At 41.4% G+C, this 13,833-nt stretch overlaps 1 protein-coding gene across 3 annotated transcripts in view; it reads left to right on the plus strand.

The window, feature by feature from the left end:
- usp24 (ubiquitin specific peptidase 24) overlaps positions 1 to 13,833 on the plus strand; it is a 278,284-nt gene that overhangs the window by 123,575 nt on the left and 140,876 nt on the right. For all 3 annotated transcript variants that reach the window (XM_060917596.1, XM_060917597.1, XM_060917598.1), the window contains exons 8-10: positions 1,568 to 1,633; positions 10,561 to 10,635; positions 10,729 to 10,887. In XM_060917596.1, coding sequence (XP_060773579.1) covers positions 1,568 to 1,633; positions 10,561 to 10,635; positions 10,729 to 10,887 — 300 coding nt within the window. The remainder of the gene's footprint in view (positions 1 to 1,567; positions 1,634 to 10,560; positions 10,636 to 10,728; positions 10,888 to 13,833) is intronic.

Genomic DNA, 13,833 nt, shown 5'->3' on the forward strand with positions numbered 1-13,833 from the left:
ACCCCTAAATAACCTATTTTTGTCAGTAAAATAAAATTGCATATTTTCTAAAAACCTGTTTTCACTTCATAATTATTAGCGATTGTGTGTAGATGTTTGAGGCAAAAAATGAACTCGATCTATTGTAGAATAAGTCTGTAACGTAATAAAACGTGGAGAAGGTGAAAGGGGTGTGCAGACTTTCCGGCTTGACTGCGCATATATAATATTAAAAAAAAAAAAAAAGACAGTTGGAGTCTTGTTCTTGGACTTGACTTGGATCAGTAGTGGACTTGACTCGAAATTTTCTTTAATGACTCGGGACTTGAACACTGGGGACTCAACGTTTAGTGACTCGACTACAACACGGGGGGGATATATATATATATATATATATATATATATATATATATATATATACACTGTATATATAAAATAGAATATAAAAATAAATAAAATCAGTGTTGTAGTTGAGTCACTAAACGTTGAGTATGTCTCTCATCTCATTATCTCTAGCCGCTTTATCCTGTTCTACAGGGTCGCAGGCAAGCTGGAGCCTATCCCAGCTGACTACGGGCGAAAGGCGGGGTACACCCTGGACAAGTCGCCAGGTCATCACAGGGCTGACACATAGACACAGACAACCATTCACACTCACATTCACACCTACGGTCAATTTAGAGTCTCCAGTTAACCTAACCTGCATGTCCTTGGACTGTGGGGGAAACCGGAGCACCCGGAGGAAACCCACGCGGACACGGGGAGAACATGCAAACTCCACACAGAAAGGCCCTCACCGGCCATGGGGCTCGAACCCGGACCTTCTTGCTGTGAGGCGACAGCGCTGACCACTACACCACAGTGCCAGCCCGTTGAGTATGCGTGTGTATGTAATATATATTATAATCATCAGTACTCCCAAAGTACTGAACAGATCTTAACGTGATAAATTTCTTTGGAAAGCAGAAATTTATAAGTTTTTTAATTCTAGTATCCGTGATGGAAAATATTCAAGAGTTAAGCAATGACAGATTTGGAAGCTTTGATGAGCGTCTGCGTGCACAGTTTTCACAGCACGGCCCACGAGTGTCTGATATGCCTAATGTACGTATGTATGTTAGCGTTTCTCTAGTAACGGCTAACATAAGGTAAATGCTCAATATAAATGGAATAAAAATATGTACAGTTGATGATTTTAAAATTTCAGAAGGCGTGTCCAGTGCTAACGCTGTGTAACAGTCCGAGGAAAACAAGCTGTCGACTTTTTTTTTTTCCCTTTCTCTTGCAGATAATAAAACAAAGAGGGCAGTAAGGGAACAGCTGTTTATAGTCGTTTATATATGTAACATGAGTAATAACAGGAACTAACTTGTTCTGTGTAACTGGAAATGGATAAAAAGTCTGGCCTGTCATTTTTATTAAAAAACCCTGAGCCCTGGCATTTTGCTGCGGTATACGAGGAATAAAATCCTTTGCCGTGTTCTGTCATTGGAAAAGGATCAACTTCACGCTCGTGTTTATGATCATCCTAGTACAGATTGTTTTCAGGAACATCACTCAGACTTGTTTAATTGTTTTCTCTCTTCAGTGCGTGTCTGCGCTGGTGCAGCCGCTTGGTGTGTGTGCAGAGTACCTGAACTCCAGCCTGGTCCAGGTCAGTGTCTCCCTACCTGTTTCCCTCTACATACATCTGGAATTTCTTCTTATTCTATTTTCAAAAGGGACCACGAGCATCTTGACACAGGATTTTAGTTACTTAGGGTTTAATGAAATGTTGCATTTTTGCGTTACTGTGTGTTGTAGAAGATTCAGAGTTGTACTGTAGTCGTGAAAGTACAATATTAGAAATATCAGAAATCATTAGATGCTGGGGATGATAGATTTCGATGGGGCAGGATCATGTTAATAATTACGTAGCATCAAACAAAATTACATGGGGACGCTGTCACACTTATGTAGACTAATACAGTGGAGCAAAAAAGGATTTAGTCAGTCACCAATTGTGCAAGTTCTCCCACTTAAAAAGATGAGAGAGGCCTGTAATTTTCATCATAGATACACTTCAACTATGAGAGACAGAATGAGAAAAAATAATCCAGAAAATCACATTGTCTGATTTTTAAAGAATTTATTTGCAAATTATGGTGGAAAATAAGTATTTGGTCAATAACAAAAGTTCATCTCAATACTTTGTTATATACCCTTTGTTGGCAATGACAGAGGTCAAACGTTTTCTGTAAGTCTTCACAAGGTTTTCACACACTGTTGCTGGTATTTTGGCCCATTCCTCCATGCAGATCTCCTCTAGAGCAGTGATGTTTTGGGGCTGTCGCTGGGCAACATGGACTTTCAACTCCCTCCAAAGATTTTCTATGGGGTTGAGATCTGGAGACTGGCTAGGCCACTCCAGGACCTTGAAATGCTTCTTACGAAGCCACTCCTTCGTTGCCCGGGCGGTGTGTTTGGGATCATTGTCATGCTGAAAGACCCAGCCACGTTTCATCTTCAATGCCCTTGCTGATGGAAGGAGGTTTTCACTCAAAATCTCACGATACATGGCCCCATTCATTCTTTCCTTTACACGAATCAGTCGTCCTGGTCCCTTTGCAGAAAAACAGCCCCAAAGCATGATGTTTCCACCCCCATGCTTCACAGTAGGTATGGTGTTCTTTGGATGCAACTCAGCATTCTTTCTCCTCCAAACACGACAAGTTGAGTTTTTACCAAAAAGTTCTATTTTGGTTTCATCTGACCATATAACATTCTCCCAATCCTCTTCTGGATCATCCAAACGCTCTCTAGCAAACTTCAGACGGGCCTGGACATGTACTGGCTTAAGCAGGGGGACACGTCTGGCACTGCAGGATTTGAGTCCCTGGCGGCGTAGTGTGTTACTGATGGTAGCCTTTGTTACTTTGGTCCCAGCTCTCTGCAGGTCATTCACTAGGTCCCCCCGTGTGGTTCTGGGATTTTTGCTCACCGTTCTTGTGATCATTTTGACCCCACGGGGTGAGATCTTGTGTGGAGCCCCAGATCGAGGGAGATTATCAGTGGTCTTGTATGTCTTCCATTTTCTAATAATTGCTCCCACAGTTGATTTCTTCACACCAAGCTGCTTACCTATTGCAGATTCAGTCTTCCCAGCCTGGTGCAGGTCTACAGTTTTGTTTCTGGTGTCCTTTGACAGCTCTTTGGTCTTGGCCATAGTGGAGTTTGGAGTGTGACTGTTTGAGGTTGTGGACAGGTGTCTCTTATACTGATAACGAGTTCAAACAGGTGCCATTAATACAAGTAACGAGTGGAGGACAGAGGAGCCTCTTAAAGAAGTTGTTACAGGTCTGTGAGAGCCAGAAATCTTGCTTGTTTGTAGGCGACCAAATACTTATTTTACCGAGGAATTTCCCAATTAATTCATTAAAAATCCTACAATGTGATTTCCTGGATTCTTTCCCCCCATTCTGTCTCTCATAGTTGAAGTGTACCTATGATGAAAATTACAGGCCTCTCTCATCTTTTTAAGTGGGAGAACTTGCACAATTGGTGGCTGACTAAATACTTTTTTACCCCACTGTAGTATGGATTACTACAGTTGTGGAATAGAGCTATTTATTGTATTTTTATTATTTACTCTTTACTGTTTGATCTCAAACGCATTAAGAAGGCAAGAAATTGCGCTAATTAACGTCTGGCGAGACACACTTGTTAATTGAAAAGCATTCCAGTTGACTACCTCATGAAGCTGGTTAAGATAATGCGTCTAAGACAGTGCGTAAAGGGTTATCAAGGTAAACTCTGGCTACTTTGAAGACTCTAAAATACGGATTTATTTTTTTTTCACCACTTTTTTTTTTTGTTTACCATGTAATTTCATAGTTTTGATGTCTTCAGTATTGTTCTACAAAAACATCTGAATGAGTAGCCGTGTACAAACTTTTGACTCCTACTGCACATCTCAAAGAGCCCCTTGAAACTAATGGAGGTGATGAACAGACATCCACTCAGTAATCACCCTTTCCCTCTTCCAGACTTGACAGTGCATCTTAAAATAGGAATTTGTGAGATTTATTTCAGATTATTTACTGTAAAACAAGATCTCGGAGCATTTTAAACTCCCCAAATTTGCCGTCGAAACCATGACCCTGGCGGCCCGGTCATTAACTGTCGCCCTCTGCTCCTCCTCTAAGCATGGGGCAGTGCGATTCCTTCCTCAGTCGTGCTCCTTCCCCAAAAGTGCTTCCCTCTAACAGAGCTCATAGTACTTTCAAATTTTAAATGCAAAAATATTTGTGGAAGCTAAACGGGCCCGTGAGCACTCCGTTTTACGACTTGGCAGATCGATGGAGCATCACCTGATAGCTGTCAAATAGCAGCATGCTATCCGTTTATATTGCTTCCAGTCATTCAGGAATTTTGACAGAACGTTGTGAGTGAGGGCTTCAGGAAGATTCCCATTTGTTAGAAGTCTGATCTATGCTGGCGCTTTGCCCACCTTCCTCTCTGGATGAGCTGGAACTAGAGGTCTGCGCGGGACAGAATTTTCAGTCGCGCCCGCATTGTGCAGTCCCGCTCCCGCCCGCTCCCGCAAAGAATTATGATTTTCAGTCCCGCTCCCGCCTGCGCCTGCCATATTTTGTCCCGCTCCCACCCGCAAATCCCGCATGATGCAGACGTTCGCGTTATTTCTCACGGAAGTTCTTGTCATTGGCTTGGGGAATTAAACATGCTGAGCTTAGCTGAGCTTTCCACTGACCGATCCTTCATTTATTGTAAGTTTATTGTTTCGACTCTGACATTCTGCTGACACATTCCAAGTTGAGCGCTGCATGCGCTCATGATTGACAGCTCTCGCTTTGATTGACAGCTCTCGCTTTGCGCACTCGCACTCCCACTTCCGAGTCTGTGGCGTTATGATTCCAACCGCGATTTCATTCTCCTCTCATATGAAGTGCTGCGCAACCACAACCAGCTCCTCAGATTATACACTGTCTATTTCTAGCTTTAAATTGAACAATCTGTGCGATACACAGTCCTTTTTAATGCTAGTTAATACTTTTTAATACTTTTTTTTAAAATACTTTTTAATACTTAGGACTAATACTCTTGACTTTTTAACGGTAAATGTACCTCTTTTTAAAGCAGCACTTACTTCTGAAGCACTGTGAGCTTCACTAGAGGAGCTCTGCTCTTCTGCCATGATCGGAGATCTCAAACACGGAAGAGCGGAAAGGAATCGGAAACGTACGCGAGATTAGACCACATCCGCAAATTTAGGCATCTTAAAATGTTTTTATTAATGCCAAATAAAATATCCAGCACAAATTATATACGATAGACATAAATTGATAATTTATAAATTTTATTTTAAACACGTTTTTAGTTAGCGGGACTGCAGCTTATCACCTCTCCCACCCGCGCCTGCATTGTGCAGTCCCGCTCCCGCCTGCGCCCGCAATGAGCTTTCAAAATTTGTCCCGCGCCGCACTGCTTTGCATCGGGTCCCGCGGGAGTGCAGGGCTCTAGCTGGAACTTGTGGACAATGGCTGTGTCCGAAATCACTCATTCACTACTCCCTACTCACTATCTAGGGAATTCTGTATAGAGGACTATCTAGTGAGCTCATTGGTAAAATGAAAAAAAAAACACTTTCGGACGCTGCTTCGCCGTGTCGTTATTTACGCCTTTGCTGTCGCACAATTAAAACGTGCCAAATCAGTTGGCTGGTGGGTTTTCAAAATAATATGCATCTTATACTGAGCGCATTTCCCATATTTAATAAATACAAAGTACTTTGTGTCTGCTGCATCTTTCAGTTCTTTTAAATCAAGGCTGAATCTCTGCCGCTGCCTTTTATTCAACCAAATTTGAGGCTTTTGATTAATTCCTTGCTCTGCACTGTAACTTTTATTTTATGTCTTATTCTATTTTAGCTTTTTTCTATTCTCTTACTATTTTTTTTTAATTGTACTTGAATGTCCATTTATAACGCGTTTCTTCCTCCATCCATTCACCTAGGGCTGTGCGATATATCAAATATACTCGATATATCGCTGAAAATTCTGTGTGCGATACATAAAATTATTACATCATAACTATCAAGTATTTTATGGTCATCTTCCGACTTGTTTGTTGCGTTTGTTTAAAACCTTTTCCGGTGGTTTTCTCCCTGTCCCTCAGGCAGTAACGTGAGAGACTGCCTAAGGGTAAAAAAAACAATAACGTCATGCACTCGCCAACCAATCCCGGGCGACATCTCGGTGCTGAAAGGAACTTCCGGGAAGATTTTCTAGTTTCGGTTGTGTTGCCAGATTGGGCGGTTTCAAGTGCGTTTTGGCGGGTTTTGAACATATTTTGGGCTGGAAAACGTCAGCAGTATCTGGCAACACTGCCGGCGGGAAGATTTCCTAGTTTCGGTTTACAGCGCTGACTCAGTTCGTGCAATCGCTGGTGCTGCATAGGCTACCGTGTAAGCTCTGTCAATTTCAGTGACAAATTAAAAATGGAAGCGGACAAATTGGTTCCTAAAAGAACTAGTAAAGGGTCAGTCATCTGGCTTTTTTTTTGGATATTGCGAGGAGGACGTGGAGCAGCAAATGCCAGTTTGTAAAGTGTGCAAAAAAACCGTCATCACGAAAGGCAGCAGCACTACAAATATGTTCCATCACCTGAAAACTCACCCGGTACAGTATGCAGAGTCTCTTAAACTCCGAACTACTTGCCCACGAGCTAAAACCCCCACACAAGCTAAATAAATGACCATAGCGGCCTCGTTCTCCAAAGCCACCCCATATGAGAAAACGAGTCAGAGATGGAGAGCTATAACGGATGCAGTCACTAATGTCATTGCCGAAGACATGATCCCAGTTAGTATAGTGGAAAAACCAGGCTTCCAAAAATTACTAAACGCACTCGATCCCAAATATGAGTTGCCTGGTCGCAGACGTTTTACAGAGAAGGCAATACTGGAATTGTACACATCTGAGCAGCAGAGCCAGAAAACATTCAGTTCAAAAGTGTGCAAAGAGAAAAATTATGTTTTGCAGATCTCTCTCTCTCCATTGTGAATGTTCCAGTGGTTCTCAGTAGTCAGGTTAATAGCTTGGAGATCTATTTTTTAAAATAATTTAATGAATGAGCACTTTTCCTATTTAGGCTAAATGTCTCTCAGTGTTGAGCTTGCACTTTATTGATTTGAGCTCTGAGCAGCTCTGTATTGTACAGCCCCTTTGTTGCAATTTTCAAGATTGTTTTTGCAGTTTGTGCCACATCTTTGTTGAATAAAAATAGTCTTATTTCAATTCAATTGTGATTAATCACCAACATGAAAATTTAAAATGTGTTGTTGAAAACTACCTGTAAAGTTAACCAAGAATGTTATTTAATCTGCAGGGATTGTAGTGAAAACAGTAAAGAGTAAAAGTTAGATTTCATGGGGTCCTTTAGAGGAGATTTAAATATATCGAGATATATATCGTATATCGTGAAATGGACAAAATGTATCGGGATATTCATTTTTTTCCCATATCGCACAGCCCTACATTCACCCCAACACACTTTTCCTTCCTTTCCTTTTCTCCTTTCCTTCTTTCCTTTCCCTCCCTCCCCAGCGCTAGGGTCGCAAAATTCCCGGGAATATTCCGAGTTGAAAATTTCCATGGAAATGTTGGGAATTAACGGGAGTTTATGGGAATTTTGGGGAACTTTTTAAGGAATTTTCAAAACCAGCTTTACTTAAAAATTGATACAAAAAAATAAAGCCCTTTTATTCAGATTAGGATATTTCTCTGGGTCTCTGTTCTGTTCAGAAGAACATACAAGCATGTAACTAATTAAACAACTGAGAAAATTAATAACCACCAAATGTTTTACAAAAACAAGAGGGGTTTTCCCTGGTACATGTACTGTATAATGAATTAAACAATAACCTTAGACTTTGTGAGAACTCGTCTTCAAAAGCAGCTTTAACTCTACTTAGGATTTTGAAGACTGCGTCCTGTAACTTTTTTTTGTTTACTAATTATACTTCAACAACTTGAATTCCTTTTTCATTTTGCAACTGGTTTGTAAACCGTATCCTGTCAAAATTTGCTTGCAAATTATCGGATTGGAAGTAACGATTAGGGTATGCAGTGCTATTAAAACAATGACATTTAAACAGCCTTGCTCCAGATTCAAAGCAAAAAGTGGCACTGATGTATTTTACAAGCAGCAAAACTTATTTCAAGACTACTAGTCATGAGAAATTTAACATTTTACATTTTTTTTAATATTCCTTATTTTATGATGTGATACCTTTGTGATTAAATCTGTAGACAAGTCTTCAAGTTTTGTAAAATTTTGTAGTAAAAATGGTCAAATTGAGTTTTTGCAAGATTTTTAGAAATTACGACTTGTTATGCAATGAGTTAGATTTCCAGTTAATTCTGACCAAAGGGTACTGTTATATTAAATGTTTATTATATTTAGCATCTTGGAATTAGAGCCCTGCACTCCCGCGGGAGTCCCGTGGGACCCGACGCAAAGCAGCATGGCGCGGGACAAATTTTGAAAGCTCATTGCGGGCGCGGGCAGGAGGGGGAGTGCACAATGCGGGAGCGGGCGGGAGAGGTGATAAGCTGCAGTCCCGCTAACTAAAAACGTATTTAAAATAAAATTTATAAATTATTAATTTATGTCTATCATATTTAATTTGTGCTGGATATTTTATTTGGCATTAATAAAAACATTTTAAGATGCCTAAATTTGCGGATGTGGTCTAATCTCGCGTACGTTTCCGATTCCTTTCCGCTCTTCCGTGTTTGAGATCTCCGATCATGGCAGAAGAGCAGAGCTCCTCTAGTGAAGCTCACAGTGCTTCAGAAGTAAGTGCTGCTTTAAAAAGAGGGACATTTACAGTTAAAAAGTCAAGAGTCCTGAAATCAGACATTTGGAAGTCGTTCTCACTCGTGTACGACGCAGAGGGAAATCAGCTGCGATAAGTGTTGTGAGCTGTAGATATTTATGCTCAAATCCACTCAAAGTAGGGGGCGGGGCACCATCATGCTGTGTCTTTAAATTATATTAATTTCTTATAGGCCTACTTGTATTTCCTAGAATGTAAATTTGAGGAGTGACATATAAGCTATGTGCAATGTACAATATTCTTAATATCCACTGTAGATTTTGGTAGGCATGTTGGGTATCTCTGTAAAGCCTCAGCTGCGCATGCCGCCTGGCAACGCGCACCCTCGCTACGTGCGCTAGGTGAAGGATCGGTCAGTGGAGAGCTCAGCTAAGCTCAGCATGTTTAATTCCCCAAGCCAATGACAAGAACTTTCGTGAGAAATAACGCGAACGTCTGCATCATGCGGGATTTGCGGGCGGGAGCGGGACAAAATATGGCAGGCGCGGGCGGGAGCAGGACTGAAAATCATAATTCTTTGTGGGAGCGGGACTGCACAATGCGGGAGCGGGCGGGAGCGGGACTGAAAATTCTGTCCCGCGCAGACCTCTACTTGGAATTTCCCACAAAATGTAAGAGTGGCAAGATGCTTTATTTGAAGAAAAATCCCTAATTGAGATTGAGAAGAATAATGTTTCACTGAAAAATCTGAATATAATACTAATATTGAAAAACTAAAAGCCTTTTATTAATTGGCCTTTAGCAATATGTCCTATTCTTAATTAGCACAAAACAGTACATAATTGAAAGAAATGCTTAACATGGGTTTTAATTTGTTTTTCTGGGTGATGAAATGTTTTAAAATGTTTCAAACTTACGATAATAACTGCCCAAATTGAAAATTCCCAAAATTCCCGGAAAGTTTCCACCCCTTTGCAACCCTACCCAGCGCAACCACAATGCATGATATTGCTAGGTTAGTGACCATCGGTTGTACACTACTTTTCACGATGCACTGTGGGATCCTATGAGTCCACTATATAGGGTGTAATGATACACTACCGTTCAAAAGTTTGGGGTCACTTTGAAATGTCCTTATTTTTGAAAGAAAAGCACTGTTCTTTTCAATGAAGATCACTTTAAACTAATCAGAAATCCACTCTATACATTGCTAATGTGGTAAATGACTATTCTAGGTGCAAATGTCTGGGTTTTGGTGCAATATCTCCATAGGTGTATAGAGGCCCATTTCCAGCAACTCTCACTCCAGTGTTCTAATGGTACAATGTGTTTGCTCATTGCCTCAGAAGGCTAATGGATGATTAGAAAACCCTTGTACAATCATGTTAGCACAGCTGAAAACAGTTGAGCTCTTTAGAGAAGCTATAAAACTGACCTTCCTTTGAGCAGATTGAGTTTCTGGAGCATCACATTTGTGGGGTCGATTAAATGCTCAAAATGGCCAGAAAAATGTCTTGACTATATTTTCTATTCATTTTACAACTTATGGTGGTAAATAAAAGTGTGACTTTTCATGGAAAACACAAAATTGTCTGGGTGACCCCAAACTTTTGAACGGTAGTGTAGTTCTCACTATACATTCAGACAGCACTACAAAATGGCCAACTCGCTGTGTCGTCCACTACATGGTGAGCAGTGAGTGATTTCGGACCCGGGGAATGAAATGCCTTTTTATGTTGCAGCCGATGCTGGACCCAGTCATCCACAAGATGATCACATATGTGCAGAATCTTGAAGAGAAGGACCTAAAGGACAAGGTACAGTTCACATCAACACTAACACAGCACGGCCTTTTTCACTCTTTGTAAAACTCTTTCAACATTTAATGTTCGTCATCTCCCCTTGCGTAGAGGTTGGTGAGTATTCCAGACCTTCTGTCCGCCATTAAACTGCTGTGCATGCGGTTCCAGAGGGAGCTGGTCAATGTGGTGGATGACCTGAGACTGGATATCCTCCTGAGGATGCTCAAGACCCCTCACTTCAGCGCCAAGATGAACTCGCTCAAAGAGGTCACATTTGGGTCTTCGGCAGACTTTTTCTCTTATTTTTTTAGTAATGCCTCCCCTTAGCCCTGCATTCCTGACTTGAAATGAAGCTTTCTCAAGGGCACAGCGCTGGAGGCTTTCTGGCCACTCTGTGGATTACATAAATACTGTAGAACTCCCCTCCAAACACTCAAATGAAGGATTACTGTACAGTCGTTAGTTTTTCAAGGAAAGTCGCAGTATTAATGGGCCATTTATAAACAGGCAGGCTAGTTAAAGGACAAGTTTATTGCAAGGCACGTCTTTTTATATGTAACAAAATGGAAACGGGAAAACAGGTTGTTCACAGATTGTTCAGCTTTCTTAGAAGGATATATCTGAGAATTAATTTTCCATGAAATCTGTCCTAGTCAGCGTTTCAGCTGAAGGCGAGAGAGGAAAGGAAAGGTGGCATGCTGAGCTGAAAAAACAAACTACTGTCGCTTGGTGGCGAACAGCGCTACTTAGCCATAGATAGATAGATAGATAGTTTGGTTTACAACCCCGATTCCAAAAAAGTCGGGACAAAGTACAAATTGTAAATAAAAACGGAATGCAATAATTTACAAATCTCAAAAACTGATATTGTATTCACAATAGAACATGGACAACATATCAAATGTCGAAAGTGAGACATTTTAAAATTTCGTGCCAAATATTGGCTCATTTGAAATTTCATGACAGCAACACATCTCAAAAAAGTTGGGACAGGGGCAATAAGAGGCTGGAAAAGTTAAAGGTACAAAAAAGGAACAGCTGGAGGACCAAACTGCAACTCATTAGGTCAATTGGCAATAGGTCATTAACATGACTGGGTATAAAAAGAGCATCTTGGAGTGGCAGCGGCTCTCAGAAGTAAAGATGGGAAGAGGATCACCAATCCCCCTAATTCTGCGCCGACAAATAGTGGAGCAATATCAGAAAGGAGTTCGACAGTGTAAAATTGCAAAGAGTTTGAACATATCATCATCTACAGTGCATAATATCATCAAAAGATTCAGAGAATCTGGAAGAATCTCTGTGCGTAAGGGTCAAGGCCGGAAAACCATACTGGGTGCCCGTGATCTTCGGGCCCTTAGACGGCACTGCATCACATACAGGCATGCTTCTGTATTGGAAATCACAAAATGGGCTCAGGAATATTTCCAGAGAACATTATCTGTGAACACAATTCACCGTGCCATCCGCCGTTGCCAGCTAAAACTCTATAGTTCAAAGAAGAAGCCGTATCTAAACATGATCCAGAAGCGCAGACGTCTTCTCTGGGCCAAGGCTCATTTAAAATGGACTGTGGCAAAGTGGAAAACTGTTCTGTGGTCAGATGAATCAAAATTTGAAGTTCTTTATGGAAATCAGGGACGCCGTGTCATTCGGACTAAAGAGGAGAAGGACGACCCAAGTTATCAGCGCTCAGTTCAGAAGCCTGCATCTCTGATGGTATGGGGTTGCATTAGTGCGTGTGGCATGGGCAGCTTACACATCTGGAAAGACACCATCAATGCTGAAAGGTATATCCAGGTTCTAGAGCAACATATGCTCCCATCCAGACGACGTCTCTTTCAGGGAAGACCTTGCATTTTCCAACATGACAATGCCAAACCACATACTGCATCAATTACAGCATCATGGCTGCGTAGAAGAAGGGTCCGGGTACTGAACTGGCCAGCCTGCAGTCCAGATCTTTCACCCATAGAAAACATTTGGCGCATCATAAAACGGAAGATACGACAAAAAAGACCTAAGACAGTTGAGCAACTAGAATCCTACATTAGACAAGAATGGGTTAACATTCCTATCCCTAAACTTGAGCAACTTGTCTCCTCAGTCCCCAGACGTTTACAGACTGTTGTAAAGAGAAAAGGGGATGTCTCACAGTGGTAAACATGGCCTTGTCCCAACTTTTTTGAGCTGTGTTGTTGTCATGAAATTTAAAATCACCTAATTTTTCTCTTTAAATGATACATTTTCTCAGTTTAAACATTTGATATGTCATCTATGTTCTATTCTGAATAAAATATGGAATTTTGAAACTTCCACATCATTGCATTCTGTTTTTTACAATTTGTACTTTGTCCCAACTTTTTTGGAATCGGGGTTGTATTTCTGGACAGCAGTGTTCTTCTTCTGTGGCTTTGATGGCTGTCTTGTATAAGAAAGTTAGGCCTTGGTCACACTACAGCTTCACCACCGATCGTGCGATGCACGGCAAATGTTCTCCGAGCTCCAGGAGTTGTTTTTTGATGCGTCTCTGCTTCGTGAGTGGTCAAAAACATCATAAAAAATTTCAGTGCATGCACTGAAATTTGCTGCGGTGTTTTCATCAGCAAACTACGCGGCGAATCCTCACAGATGGGTTTGGGAATGCTTCCTGAAGCTTGGGGAACCGCTTGATTGTGTTTGTTTCGAATCCATGTCCCTGATGCTCGCGGGAACCTCATCAACACAGCGGCTCGGCACAGCCTAACCTTCCCCCGAGACTAGAGAAGTGCATTTACGTTTGGGGATCCTTCAGAGCGCGTTTTGCGTGCACTTGGGACCCAGCCGTCATGGGAAACACCTGATGCTGATTTGAGTGCAATCAGCACGCATATATAAGGACGCTGTTTTCACAGATTTTTTGACACATGCGGTGGTAGACGGATGTACGTCCAGGAAGAATGTTGTGTGTGTTAGCAGGCGTAATATTTATACACACCAAAAATAAAAAATAAAAAAAACGTGAGGCAAGGTCAGACAAACGAAACGGAAAGCAGAGTATTTAACCGGAGTCATAAGTGTGACCGTGACAATACTTCGCAAAGTCTCTGTGAAATCAGCATCATGTGTTTCCCATAACGACTGGGTCCCAACATGCGCCAGGCTCAAGTGCGTGAAGGCGTGACAGTCGAGTGTTCACCTGCTATGTGACCCCAACTTTTAGCTCACCTGTAT

This window comes from Neoarius graeffei, chromosome 3 (genome assembly GCF_027579695.1).
Source record: "Neoarius graeffei isolate fNeoGra1 chromosome 3, fNeoGra1.pri, whole genome shotgun sequence".
Classification (NCBI taxonomy): Eukaryota; Metazoa; Chordata; class Actinopteri; order Siluriformes; family Ariidae; genus Neoarius; species Neoarius graeffei.